Raw genomic sequence first — 13,012 nt, forward strand, 5'->3', positions numbered from 1 at the left:
GATCTCTCAGTATTAACACAGTCATATGTTTAATATATTTTTGCTCTTTGAAAAAGGAAGTCATATTTCTCCTCGGGTACTGTGCATTAGATTGACAGTCAGAGATGTTATAATAATGGAAGAATAATGATGGCAGCTGTGGCTCAGGTGTACCAACCGGAAGGTCAGTGGCTCAGTCCCGACACTTCCATTTTGCATGCCGAAGCATCCAAGGGCATGATACTGAACCCAGAGTTACCCCTGATGTATCCATTGGAGTGCAAGTGTGTGCACAAATGTTAGAAAGTGCTCAGGCATAAATAAAGGGCTGTATGAAAGTGAGTGTTTGTGTTTGATTGGGTGAATGAGACTTGCAGTAGGAAGCCCTTTGAGTGTGCAAGTGAGTAAAAAGGTGCTTTACAACAAACAATCCATTATTTGACCAGCGTTGTGTTAAAAACAGAGCTTAAGCCAGCCAGTTAATAACCCTTTTAAAAAATATATGAAGGCAAAAACACAGCAATCAGGTTAAGTTATTCAGTCTGAAGCTGAAATCAGCAGGATTTTTAGAAAAACACAAAAACATAAATCAACTTGATTAAAGAAGATAGTTTTCATTCTGTTTTGATATTTGGAAACAGAAAAACGACGTTAACCCAGCGACATTCACAAAAGATTTCTTTTAATGGTTGTAGTTATAGAATTACTGCAAGATAAATGTATCTTTACATTTGACATTTGCACCACTCAGTAGTTGAATATATATTTATTTACAACATAGTATATACACCACACAGAAAGGATAAGAATCCCCTTTTTCAAAGAGGATTAAATTGTATTTTTTAAATGTAAAAAAAAGAAAGAAAGAAACACACAGGAACTATATTAAAATAAATGATCGAAATAAAATACATAAAGATATCAACAGCCCAGTTTAATGTACATCACAATGAAATTGGAAAGAAGCTGGTAATGAAATTAAAAACAGTGACACAATTGACAGCACAGATAGTTATTATATAGCATCTACCTGTTCACCATCCACTGTTAAAGTGTGGCCAGACTTCCTTTCTCTGACATGGATTAACCTCATCAGAGCAACACATCTGGCCACCGCCATATAAAAGGATTATATGGATTTTCAGTGTATGAGTAGCATTCTTTCATCATATTTCACACAGCTCAGCCATGAGATTGAGAGGTAAGGCTAATAATGTAACAACACACCAGTGGCGTGAACTCTTAGTGCTGCATTTATACGTGACACACTACATTGACATTCATGCTTGTATCGGTATGTGAAGCCTGAAAGATGCACGGAGTAATATCTTGACAGATGATTGGTAAAAACTTACTCTAGTTCTTTTTTTCCTGCACTTTCAAAAATTATAGGGTTTGCATGGAACCAGGATGAGTAACATGAAAAATTCAAAATTCAAATGCTATTTCTTCCCCTTCAATGCAGGAAAAAATATATATCTCTGCCTGTTATTTCAGCGCTTCCCTTAGGATCTTCTACTTATTGGCTTAGTGAAATCCACTGAAAGACACATTCACTTGAGTACTTTTTAATGGATTCAGTGGAACAGTGAATATAATCCACACAGTCACATCTAGCAGATAAATAAGGTAAATCAAAGTGAAATGGTAACAAGGATGGCATGGAATGTGGAATTTGGCAGTGGAATTTGGCAGTCGGATACATGCGGGCTTGATTGAGTCGTCTACTTAAAAAAGCAGTGGGAAAATGGAGGAAAACAGCAGTAAGTAGGTAAATCCAGGCAGCTGGTTGGCGAAGCTTGTTACGTTGCAGTCATTGCTGTAGCAGCAGTGAACTCTGACACCTGGTGCTCTGTAGCCCTGACTGTTGGCCTGGCTGCAAAAGGACTTGTAAGAGCATGACTTCATCACGCCACCTAACAAACAGAAAATGAAGCCAGTTACTCTCATTTAGAAGCTGTCCGCCATCGTCCAAGTCAATGCTAAATTGTTGCTTTAAGAAACTCTCCTGGCTAGTCTTGCTTTCAGCGATTTCTTTGTTGTTGTTGTTTTCATCACAGCAGACCACTGAAACACTTAATGCAGGTTTAAACACAGCATTAGAGTAAACAACTCCCAGCTGAAATATTACAAGTTGCAGGTTTAATGCTAAACCTACCACCTTTTATGAATTTAGTCCAAATGATTTTTATTGATTATAAAATATTAAAATAAAAATATCATATCTACAGCCAAAAAAAAAAAAAAAAAAAAGATCTGCTGGCTGAGATTTGGTAAATCTGTCTTGGTGCCATGAACACATGGTGTCCTAATTAACGATATTCATTGAGTAGGAGTAGCAAATCTCTTCATTCCCTTAAAAGCCTCAGACCCCCTGCTGCCCGAGATGTGTCTACAGACAGCAGGCTGTCGTCTATTTAACACACAAAAAAGACACACACACGCACACATACAAGAGAAACAAATGGAGTTTTATGGTAGAAGGTTGGAATTAAACTAGTAAAAAGAAAGGCGACTACGCTGTCACTGTTGGACTCACTGTCATGGCCCACCACTACAGCACAGGCATCAGAGTAGCCAGGACAAGCTTTGGAGCCTTGTCGGTTGCAGTCATCGTTATTGGAGCCCATGCATGTATAACATCGTATAGTCTCACCTGAAAGCAAACAGAGCGCTACTATATAACAAAGAGTCAGCTGTACATGCATATCTTGTCAGGGTGAAAAACCTCTACAGCATAGGACACAAATGTTTGCTTTAGATAACTGAAGATGATTGCGTGGGAAAGTGCCAACAAGTTTCCAAGCTTGGATATTTCTAATTCATATTTACACAGGATCTATAGGTTGGCAAGTACATGAAGGGCTTATAAATGTGTGACTTTCCCTGGGTCCAGAGGGAATATGAAAAGAAACAGCACTAATTAATTAACTTCCTTCATATGAATTTTCCCAAATCAACCAAAGTGTTTCACCAGTGCCCACACATTTAAAAAAAAATACATCTTTCTAAACTTTAGCTAATGCCTCAGAGCCCACTTCAGCACATAAAACACTTAAATGTCTTTCTAAAGCTCTCCCGAGGAGGGAGCTGTTATTTGAAAACTAACTGACCTTTGAAATACTTAAAGGCTTCCTTTTGAAACTCTCCATCCATCTCCTAAATTCCAGACAAACTTAAGGCTGCTTCCTAAGAGGATCAGAACTGGAGTCACCAAAAGCTTCAAACATACTTTGCAGCAGCATATCTCCTGCACTGGCCATCAAAATAACCTCCTTCAACTCCGGATAGGTCTGTCATCATTAAGTTTTGATAGAAACAGATATTAAAAAGAGAAGTTTTTTCCATATATACAACAAGATGTGGCCTTTTTTAAATGTAACCAGCTAAATTATCAAACAACTTACCAAAACCAAACCACAAATAAACAGCGAAGCTACAAAAGCACCGTGTGAAACAAAGACATTGCATAATCGGCCCGTTTTCTGCACATGTGCTCTCACATATACTGAGTTGGTATATAAATACTTTCTGTTGTTTGCAGTTGGCCCCAATCTATCCCCACGGCATTGTCGCTCTACACACATGCTGTAAGTATTAGCCTCCAGGCCTATTAAGAGATTATTTGCAGGGAGTGTGTGCTTCTTCGGTGTATAGTGGAGCATGATGGACTGAAGGGACACGAAACCCATCAGAATCACTGCAGACAGCAATTAGTGAACATGACATAAATAAAGTATAAGGTCAGTAAAAGGACTTAATGTTTAATGGTCCTACTGAAGTTATGAAACATGTCAGGTTTTTCCCGAGAAATAACTGTAGGTCCATCATGTCCAGCATCTATGCTCCTTAAGTCAGAATGTACAGTGGAGCCATTCATTTTAGTTATTTGTTTAACACGGTCTTACTCTTCAGGAACACATTAAATACACTAAACGCTAAACACAAACTATTATTTATAATGCAAGGGTTGAAACGTACAGTATCTGAAAGGAGGCAAGATGAAATGAAAGATGGACAAACAGTTAACCAGCAAACAGAGGTGCATAAAGAAGAAAAAGTTCTTACAGGTGGTTGCTAGCAGGACCAGGGAAAACAGAAGCAGCAGACAATAGTGGACAGCTCTCATGGCGCTGATGGTCCTCACTTGTCCCGACTACACAATGAAAAGCAGGTTGTTTGCTCCTAAAGCCCCCTGAGCTTAATCTGGGCTATCAGATGAGCTGATATTCCTTCCTGTGCTAGCCAGGAGATTACTAGCCCCTCAACTGGGGCCCACCACTCTGTCTTAAACAACAACAGTTGCTTCTGCAGCCTGGATGGACAGAGGACACATAATGGATTTCATTCTGAATCTCTCGCATTAACAGTTTGCTGAGGCCACACCCATCCTGAGTTTGGCTCTTTGCTTTCTTGTCCCTGCTGGTTGTCGTGCCAAAGTACTTACGTATGGCAGGTGTTGGGTAGGGGCAACAACAAAAAAGAAAAAAAAAATCTCCCGGATCAAGAGAAAACAAGCAAAAAAAAGAAAGCAGCATAATAAACACAACACCATTGCATTAATCCAGCTAAGTGTAAATAACAGTAAACACTAAATAATGAATGTTTTTGTGCAACACGCAGGCCTGACAGCGCTCAATGTGCTTTGAGGTAGCAGCCAAGAAAGGTGTAGTTTGTGTCTAAGAACAGTGAACACCCGTGTGTACTCCTGCGTGCACACCTGTGTGGATGAGCGCGCTTGTATTCAAAAGGTCTCCATGTAATGATCTGCTAGAGGGTGTAGGGAGCCATAGGCCTGTCCCCCAGGGCATGAAGCACGCATGGAGGAGATCCAGGCCCCAGACATCCAGAGGACCCAGAGCGCGAGAGCCCAAGGAGGACCATCAGAGGTGCATCCTTGCCACCCTCCTGGTAAGAGCTGAGGAGAGCCCCAGACGAGGGGTCACCCAGCAGCCACAGAGAAGAAGCCAGGGGGGGCTGCAGTGGTGTGCCCGCGGGCTCTGCCGGCAGACAGCTGTGCCAGAGTGAAGAGTGGTAGTTCATCTTTGCCAGCAAAGCAAAGATTTGTTTCACAGCACTCATTAGACTGACCAATACTCAGAACAATGGGAAAGTCCAAGTGAAGATCTAAGAAGGAGAATTGCAGATCTAGACAACCTTTGAAGGTCTCTTGGAGTCATTTCTAAGATAATCTTCCAAGATAATCAGTTCAAACAATTGTATCAAAGTTTTTTTTTGGATGTATCTTCACTTTGTCAAAGTCTGGAAGAAGCCCCAAACTGTCACCCTCAGATAAGAAGAAGGATGTTCATGAACAACTGAAGAACAACAAAGGTTCGAGACTGTCATACAGTGGAAACTGCTGGGACACCTGCACCACTGCCCACAATTAGGTGAGTTTTCACCATGGATTTAAGAGGGTGTTGAACAATAAAAAAAAGCCCTTGCTCCAAAATCAGCACCTTCAAGCTTGACTAAATTTTGGACAACTCAAATGCCTTCTGTCCGCAGTTTAGTTTGTCCCCATCATATATTCCTTTGTATTTATTTCTGGTTACTGGTGTAGATTGATTTATCGTTTGTTGAGTTGTTCTTCCTTCGCACAGTGTTTGGAGCTTTGCATAATTTTTCTTTAAACAAGATTCATTGGTTTCACTCAGTTTAGTGTTTAAAGTTTCATCATAATTTCCACTTCCCTTGTGTCGTGGTTAGCCTTAATCCTTAGGTTAGTTGTTCCTGTTAAGTTACTAACTGCTAACTAACTGTAAGTTGTCAACCACTTGTCTCGTGTGTTTAGTATTCAGGTTTACTTACCCCAGTCTCAGACCTGTGTTGTGCCCTGCAGTTCTTATCACTTCCTGGTGTGCTCGTTATTCCACTCTGTGATGTTTCTCGTTGGTTGCTTTTAAGTTCTAATGGTTTCACCCTTCTCTATTTTTGTGATTTTGTGTTATTGCAGAAACCAAATTTGAAAAAAAATGTGTCTATTTTATTTAATCATAGCATAGTTAATCAGCATGTCTTCACATACATTTTACTGATTGCAAAAACAAACCCTGAGTTATATGTATCCCTCATTTTACATCTTTGAAAAATTAAAAGAACAAGAAGTGCTGTGCAAGTGTATTTCATCATAATGCTTTTTTTTTTTTTGCCTGATCTAAACTCGCATTTCTCATGTGAGGAAAACGCTGTTGCAGCATCAAAAGAAAGTTGATTTAAGTGACTTTGACCAGAGGATGACTGCTCCTGCCATATTTGCCGGGTCTGAGCATTTCAGAAATTGTAGATCACCCACACGGCCGTCTCTAGAGTTTACAGAGAAAGGTCCAAAAATGAGAAAATATCCTGTGAGCGAAACTTATTTGGTTGAAAGTGCCCTGTTGAGTCCATAGATCATATGAGAATGGCCACCATTGGTAAGTTTAAACCCATTTCAGGAGTGCTCAAGCACCACTAAAAATAACCATAACAGTAGCAATAGCATTATATGTTAGTATTCTTTTTTTTTTTTTACATCATCTGTGTGCTTCACTAGCAGTGGCGTATCATTATTAGAGAAGATTTGTGGTGCTGCAGCAGAAAGAAGAAGATGAAGAGACAATTTCCTGACACAAATCAGTGGCGTATGCTCAAAACACAGGTTACTGAAACATTAGGAAGCAAAAAGGAAACTTCTTCTGATAACACAGGGTCACTGATGTGACTTTAAAAAGTGCCTGTTTGTATATATTTGCTCTCTAAATAGCACCCAAAACGTTAGCTAACATCAGCTAGCTCACCAGAGATTATTAGCTAATTTTAGCTTTCTTAGTCTTCTGGCACTATCACTAGTTGCCAGCCAAGGAGCCGATGTATTTTACTGTCTAGTTTTGTTAAAGTTGCCTATTCTGGTCAAATTAGGCTTCTGTGTTTGTACAGTACAGCTTCAGATCCAGGTGAGAGCAACTTAGATGGATGTTCCTGTAAATGGCCAGCAGCACCCCACATTCAGTTTGAGTGTAGTTCTAAACGTTATTGAGGTTATAAATTCGGTTTCACTTTTACTTTGACCTTTTGGATTACAACACAAAGACAGAGACAGGAAGAGAAGGAGACACAGCAAAATGAAACACAATGGACGTATGGACAGTGGATGCAGTTAAAGTCAAGGTAATAAGTCAAAGTGACGGTCATCAAACACACATCTCCAGCCTGCAATTAGAATAATTTAACTTAAATTATTTTTATGCAAATTTATTGTTAAATATAATATGTTTATATGTGATTTTAGGTGCAAAAGAGGAGCGTGAAGAGAGTGACGACTGAGAGAAGAACAAAGTGAGCAGATTGCCAGAAGTCAGGAGAAAAACTAAAGTTTAGCAAAATTAAAATCACAAAAAAACTTCTAGGAAATAGTCAAATCTATTTCACCACTTGAAGCTGGTGTAATTGATGCCCTGTGATGAGCCTGCATAAACCGAGGGTTTGTATAAAGTGGAAAAGCTTGATATAAAAGCAGCTCTCTTACAAGCTTGGTTCAAAAAATCGGCCAGGGCATTTTGACTAGAGACCGGTCCACCAGGTATTAAAGCCATAAAGCCTTTGAATGAAAACAAACGCTGTTGTGACAGTGATGTACACTGTCTTGTTGGTATATGTATGATTTCTATACATTTTACGTCAGATAAAAACTTTGGTTGTAAGATTCAGATAATTATTTGTTAAAAGCTAGACATTTTAAATGAGAATAAGAAAGAAATGTTAATGCCCTACCTGCCCCCCCTGGCAAAACTTTGCTAGACCTGCCCCTGCACAGTTACCAGCTGTCAACTACAAAGGATCCTGGTGTTATTTGTCTCTCAGAAACAGTTCATAACTTCCCTTCAACTCATTCATGTCACCTAAAAGGTAAACCTGTTTCTCCATCACCTGTTCAGCTCTGATGATTCAGTAAGGACATCTCCTGGTTTCTTCTTCATGTTTCCCTCTCACCAGATATCCAAACCGATATCATGACCAGCAGCTTTTACAGCTGTGGCTCCAGCAAACATCAGCTGATACTAGAAAGTAATATTAAATAAATTCTAACAACAGCTTATCAAGTTTAAACGTGCTGCTGTTGTTTAGCGCGGCATCTGCTGGTTTCCTCTTTCTGGCGCAAAGTGGGCGATAAACAAACAAGAGAAAAGCCAATCAGCTGATCATTGATCAGTTTCATGATTGAAGTAGCAACAGGAGAGGGAGGGGGGAGAATGAGAGAAGAAGAGGCAGCTGACAGCGTAAAGACACAGAATAACTCCAGCTTTTTGTCTTTTTTTATTGTAGCTGAAGTACGGGACAAACTGTGTTCTTTTTCACCTCAATACGAAACGCGTAATATTTTCTCTGAATGCGGGACGATTCCATGTTTTTACAGGACGGTTGGCAACTCTACTAACTAAACTTATGAATAAAATAAAGTTCACTATCAGTAACATCATAGCACCCACCCAGCTGTATAGAAACTCAGTCATGCTAGCTAGTACGCGTTATTGTAACTGACTGTAAAAAGTCAGCACAACGAAAATAAACTACACCTAAACTTAATAATAATAATAATAATACATTTTATTTGAGGGCGCCTTTCAGAAACCCAAGGTCACCTTACAAAAAACACAATTAATAAAAGGAACAGTAGTCATAAAATACATAAAATAAGTTAAAATGACAAAACAGAGCGTGACAACAGATAAAATCAGCATTAAAGCGAGTAAGCCAGTTTAAACAGGTGTGTTTTGAGCTGTGTCTTAAATACGGAGAGGGAGTCAATATTTCTTAGTGCAGGAGGAAGAGAGTTCCAGAGCCGGGGAGCAGAGCCACTGAAAGCTCTGTTCCCCATAGTGATAAGGTGTGAGGACGGAACAGTAAGATGAGTAGCAGATGATGATCTGAGAGGGCGGGAAACAGTGGTGATATGGAGCAGGTCACACAAATATGAAGGAGCAGATTTATGGATACATTTGAACGTGAGAAGTAAGATTTTAAAGTTTATCCTGGCTTCTATGGGCAACCAGTGAAGCTGCTGAAGAACTGGGGTAATATGAGCACTTAACGGAGTACGGGTTATGATCCGAGCTGCAGAATTTTGAAGAAGTTGGAGTTTATGAAGGGACCTTTTAGGGAGACCAAATAGGAGGGAATTACAGTAATCAATACAGGATGTAATAAGACTATGGACAAGGATGACAGCAGCATGGGGAGTAAGGAAGGGACGGAGTCTGTTAATATTACGTAAATGGAAGTAAGCAGACCGGGTTATGTAATTAATGTGAGACTGGAATGAAAGAGTATTATCAAGTATGACACCCAAACTCTTAACCTGAGGGGAGGGAAGGGTGGGAGAATTTTTAATGTTAATGGAAAAGCTGTGGGATTTGGTTAAGATAGATGGTGTGCCAACAAGTAAAACTTCAGTTTTATTACTGTTGAGTTTGAGGAAATTGGAGGAGAACCTTGGTTTATATCTGACCCAGATAGACTGCAGGTCATAACTTCTTACCTGAAGTTCAGTTCACCTGACACTTGGACCAACGGCCGCCTCGGGTCTCTCCTCCTCCTGCCTCCCCTTTGCCTCATCCACCTGCTGGCCTCTGGAAGCTCCGCCATAGCCACCACCAAACAACTGAGTTATTTTTACACATCGACCAACATCTGGCCAATCCACCACCTCTCATTGTTTATACTGTTACAAATTTTTAAAATAAAAATCATCAGCCCATAAAAACGAAAAATCACCCGGTATGCCCGATGGCCAGTCCAGCTATGTTTCACTTATAACAGAGCTCACTGGGAACCCAAAATCTCTGCTGTGTCTGCTTACCTACCACCTTACTAAACACTTGAGCCTGACTACTTCACGCTTACCATGTAGATCATGTTTATGACCATGTTTATGAGCACAGTGTAACCTTCTTCTCCTGTTCCCAACATGATAATGTGCCATTTGTCTCTAAATGGCCTCTAGTCACTAGATCTAAATCAGTAGGGCACCTTTGGGATGTGGTGTTATTGGAAGCACATCATGGATGTGCAGCCACCAAATCTGAGGCAACTATGTGATGTTGTCATGTCAATATGGGCCAAAATCTCTAAAGGGAAAGAAGGGGTACAACATGGTACTATTAAGATGGGTGGATATCACATAGAGGAATATAAAAGATGTAAAAATGGGGGGGAAATGAGAAAAAAGAACCAAATTAAACTCAGCATGCTGTATTGCCATCTTTTATTGCACTTTGTAAGCAGATGCTGTACAGTAGCTGTGCAGAGAAGTTATTCCTCAGTGTGACAAACAACCATTGCAGGACTAGGACAGGTTCATCCAAAATTAAATTACTTCTGGTCACAACTGAACACAGTCACAATTAGTTTGCTTTTTATCAAAATAAAATCCCAAAAATAAAGTTCCACAATTTCATCAAAAAAGCTATGACAAGTATGACAAATATCTACAATGTTATGTGAGGGAAGTGGCTGAAGACAACAGAATAACTATCAAAAATGCACAAGTCTTGTTGTTTCCTACAGTATATACAAACATTAACATTACAAGTTCTTCTTTATCTCTCACATGCAAGAATCTATAGTGATCGCTTGTATTCTCTTAGTGGTGCATCACCATTTTATGGATAACTCTAACAATCTGGTTCTCATCTTCAAAGTCTATCTTTCTCTTTATTAAGAGGAGACAATAACAGGAGTGGGTAAACAGTCTTCTCCCTCAGTGGCTGTCATGGCAACATCATAATAGATAATTTAACCCACAAACAATGCTTGCACTTTCTCATTATCATACACGCACTCGCGCACACAGGCATACTCATTAGTGATATGATAAAACTTGAAAGCAGACCCCCTGATACAGTACGATACACTGAAACATCAAAAATATACAGAGTAATTAGGAGGAAGCCAATCCTGTGGATGATGTATACACATGGTCAGTAGGAAATACAACCCCAAGACCACTTTGGTCTTAGAGGTCCATCAATTTGAGAAGGAGTGCTTCTCTTCATCTTCTGCTTGGCTTCATTGTGATGTGGCCTGCTAACTCTTCCCCATCTTAGCAATTAGTTCATCACAGATCTTTGTTAACTCCTCGATCTCTTTATTCTGTAAAACAGTTAGCAACAAAAATTTATACACTTGGATAACTTTAGAAAATTTTAATTTAATATCTTCTCATATCCTAAAACTGACCTTCTGCTCTAAAGTGCGTTCCAGAGAGTCCACCTTCATCTGCTCCTTCCTCAGACTGGCCTGAGAGGCAGCTTGCTCCTGCTTGGCCTTGGCCCGCACCTGAGCTATCTCTGCGTTGGCCCTGGAGGCACACAAATGATACAAGAAATCACCTCTACGCAACTCACAAAAGCCTATAAAATCTAAAAAGCAAATAAAAGTCAACAAAGAGTTAATATGGATCATATATAATCTATAGAAATATGTTTCGATACGAGCCATTGTAAATACTGGTTTAGCTTCAGCTAGCAATGTTAGCTAGACTCATTGCTAGCTAGTTAGCTAGACTTGTTTCTAATTACACTGACTCATATACAAACATATTTCAGCTCAGACAATAAGTTATGGTGTACACTTAAAGAACAGTTTTTGGTACAGGAAAGTACCAATGTTATGAAGACTCACTGCTAGCTAAACTTCAACACTGTTCTCAGTCCCACAAACACTAGAAATCACATCACATATCGAGGAGAAAAAAAAAAAAAGAAAATATGACTACAAAGAACTGAAATAAGCATTAAAACCAAAGTATTTGAAGTCAAAAATGTATATTGTTCATGAGCTTTTGTGCTCAGGAAGTAAGAAAAACTGAAATGTACATAGTGAAAAAATTAGCAGCTTACAGTTAGCATTTACTTGCATTCACATAAGACACTGCATTACTGTACTACATTTACTGCATTTGTTACAGTGTAGATAGTGTGGTGGCGAAAATAACACAGTTATTGCAGAAAATGTGACATAATAAGAATATGCACAGACTCACCGGTCTAGTTTCTCCTCTGCATGAATTTTCAGGGCTTGATATCGCTGTTCCTCCTTGCGAACCCTTGAAAGATACTCCTGAGCGCATTTCTTCAATACCTCTTCATTCTGTATGTAGGTGACACAAGGGGGCAAGTAAAAAAATCTGAGATGACCAACCGAGATGTTGATATTGATAAAAACCTGGGAATAAATTGTGTTACTTTGCGAAAGCCCTCCAGCACATCTTTCATCTTCTCATAACGACGGAAGAGATCGGCTAGAGACTTCTCCACAGAGTTAAGGTCGGCCAGCGCCTGGTCCTTCTCCATGATGAGCTGCTGGATGGTGTGATGGGAAAGAGATTTCTCTTTCTGGTCATCCTCTGATGGACACACATAGAGAGGATGCAGATAAAGAGTCTACTAGGTGAAGAAACTGCTGTTATGGGTAAAAATACTGTTAAAAGACCCCAATCAGCACACAAACACACACACACAAAAGACTTCTCTGACATTTTTCACAATATATCTAAATGTATTTGTGGTAGTATGATTCAACAAGATGTTTTACTACACTATATGAGGATTTCTGATAAACCAGTGTAGCATGCAAAACACAAAAAGCCACTGAACAATGAGAAAAGAAAAACAGAGGAGAAACATCAGAGTGGCCTCAAGACCTTTCAATGTTAAATATCAATGTGTCTACACTATTTCAGCCTACAAATATCCCTTTCATTTCCCATCGATGAGCAACTCGGTTAACTCACCAAATCTGCGTGAATGACTTCACAGTCATCACCAGTCATGGGTGAAGTGCACATGTTCATGTACAGATTTACACTGTGTATTACATCTGACTGAATATGTATAATATTGTACTTTACATGAACAATAACAACAACAAAGTTGTTTTAAAACTCATTAGATTCAGTCCTGTCTCTCTTTTAAAAACTAGTCTCAGCCTACAGGGTGAAAGCCAAAACCCCCCCAAAAAACCAAACAAATGAATGAATGGCTCTGAATGA

The 13,012-nt window shown here is 39.5% G+C and overlaps 2 protein-coding genes across 2 annotated transcripts in view; both read right to left on the reverse strand.

The window, feature by feature from the left end:
* Positions 1–902: 902 nt before the first annotated feature.
* Positions 903–4,244, reverse strand: ly6pge (lymphocyte antigen 6 family member pge). The gene is made up of 3 exons (XM_035912100.2): positions 4,048–4,244; positions 2,519–2,635; positions 903–1,895 (listed from the first exon to the last, which is right to left on the reverse strand). The coding sequence occupies exons 1-3, from the start codon at positions 4,106–4,108 to the stop codon at positions 1,708–1,710; spliced, it is 366 nt and encodes a 121-aa protein (XP_035767993.2). The 5' UTR covers positions 4,109–4,244; the 3' UTR covers positions 903–1,707.
* Positions 4,245–10,208: 5,964 nt separating this feature from the next.
* Positions 10,209–13,012, reverse strand: part of tacc2 (transforming, acidic coiled-coil containing protein 2) — a 46,058-nt gene continuing 43,254 nt past the window's right edge. Inside the window, exons 23-26 of the mRNA XM_087850288.1 lie at positions 12,207–12,367; positions 12,005–12,111; positions 11,200–11,320; positions 10,209–11,112 (exon numbers count right to left, since the gene is read on the reverse strand). Of these exons, the coding sequence (XP_087706414.1) occupies positions 11,047–11,112; positions 11,200–11,320; positions 12,005–12,111; positions 12,207–12,367 (455 nt within the window). The 3' untranslated portion in view covers positions 10,209–11,046. The remainder of the gene's footprint in view (positions 11,113–11,199; positions 11,321–12,004; positions 12,112–12,206; positions 12,368–13,012) is intronic.

Source organism: Neolamprologus brichardi, chromosome 13 (genome assembly GCF_056152115.1).
Source record: "Neolamprologus brichardi isolate AB-2024 chromosome 13, ASM5615211v1, whole genome shotgun sequence".
NCBI classification, from domain to species: Eukaryota; Metazoa; Chordata; class Actinopteri; order Cichliformes; family Cichlidae; genus Neolamprologus; species Neolamprologus brichardi.

Excerpts from the sequence above, each read along its gene's own strand:
- ly6pge (XM_035912100.2), bottom strand. The coding sequence starts at position 4,108 with ATGAGAGCTGTCCACTATTGTCTGCTGCTTCTGTTTTCCCTGGTCCTG. Across the intron at positions 2,636-4,047 it reads GGTCCTGCTAGCAACCACCT|GTGAGACTATACGATGTTAT; the intron begins GTAAGAACTTTT and ends GTTTGCTTTCAG. Across the intron at positions 1,896-2,518 it reads TGTAGTGGTGGGCCATGACA|GTGGCGTGATGAAGTCATGC; the intron begins GTGAGTCCAACA and ends TCTGTTTGTTAG.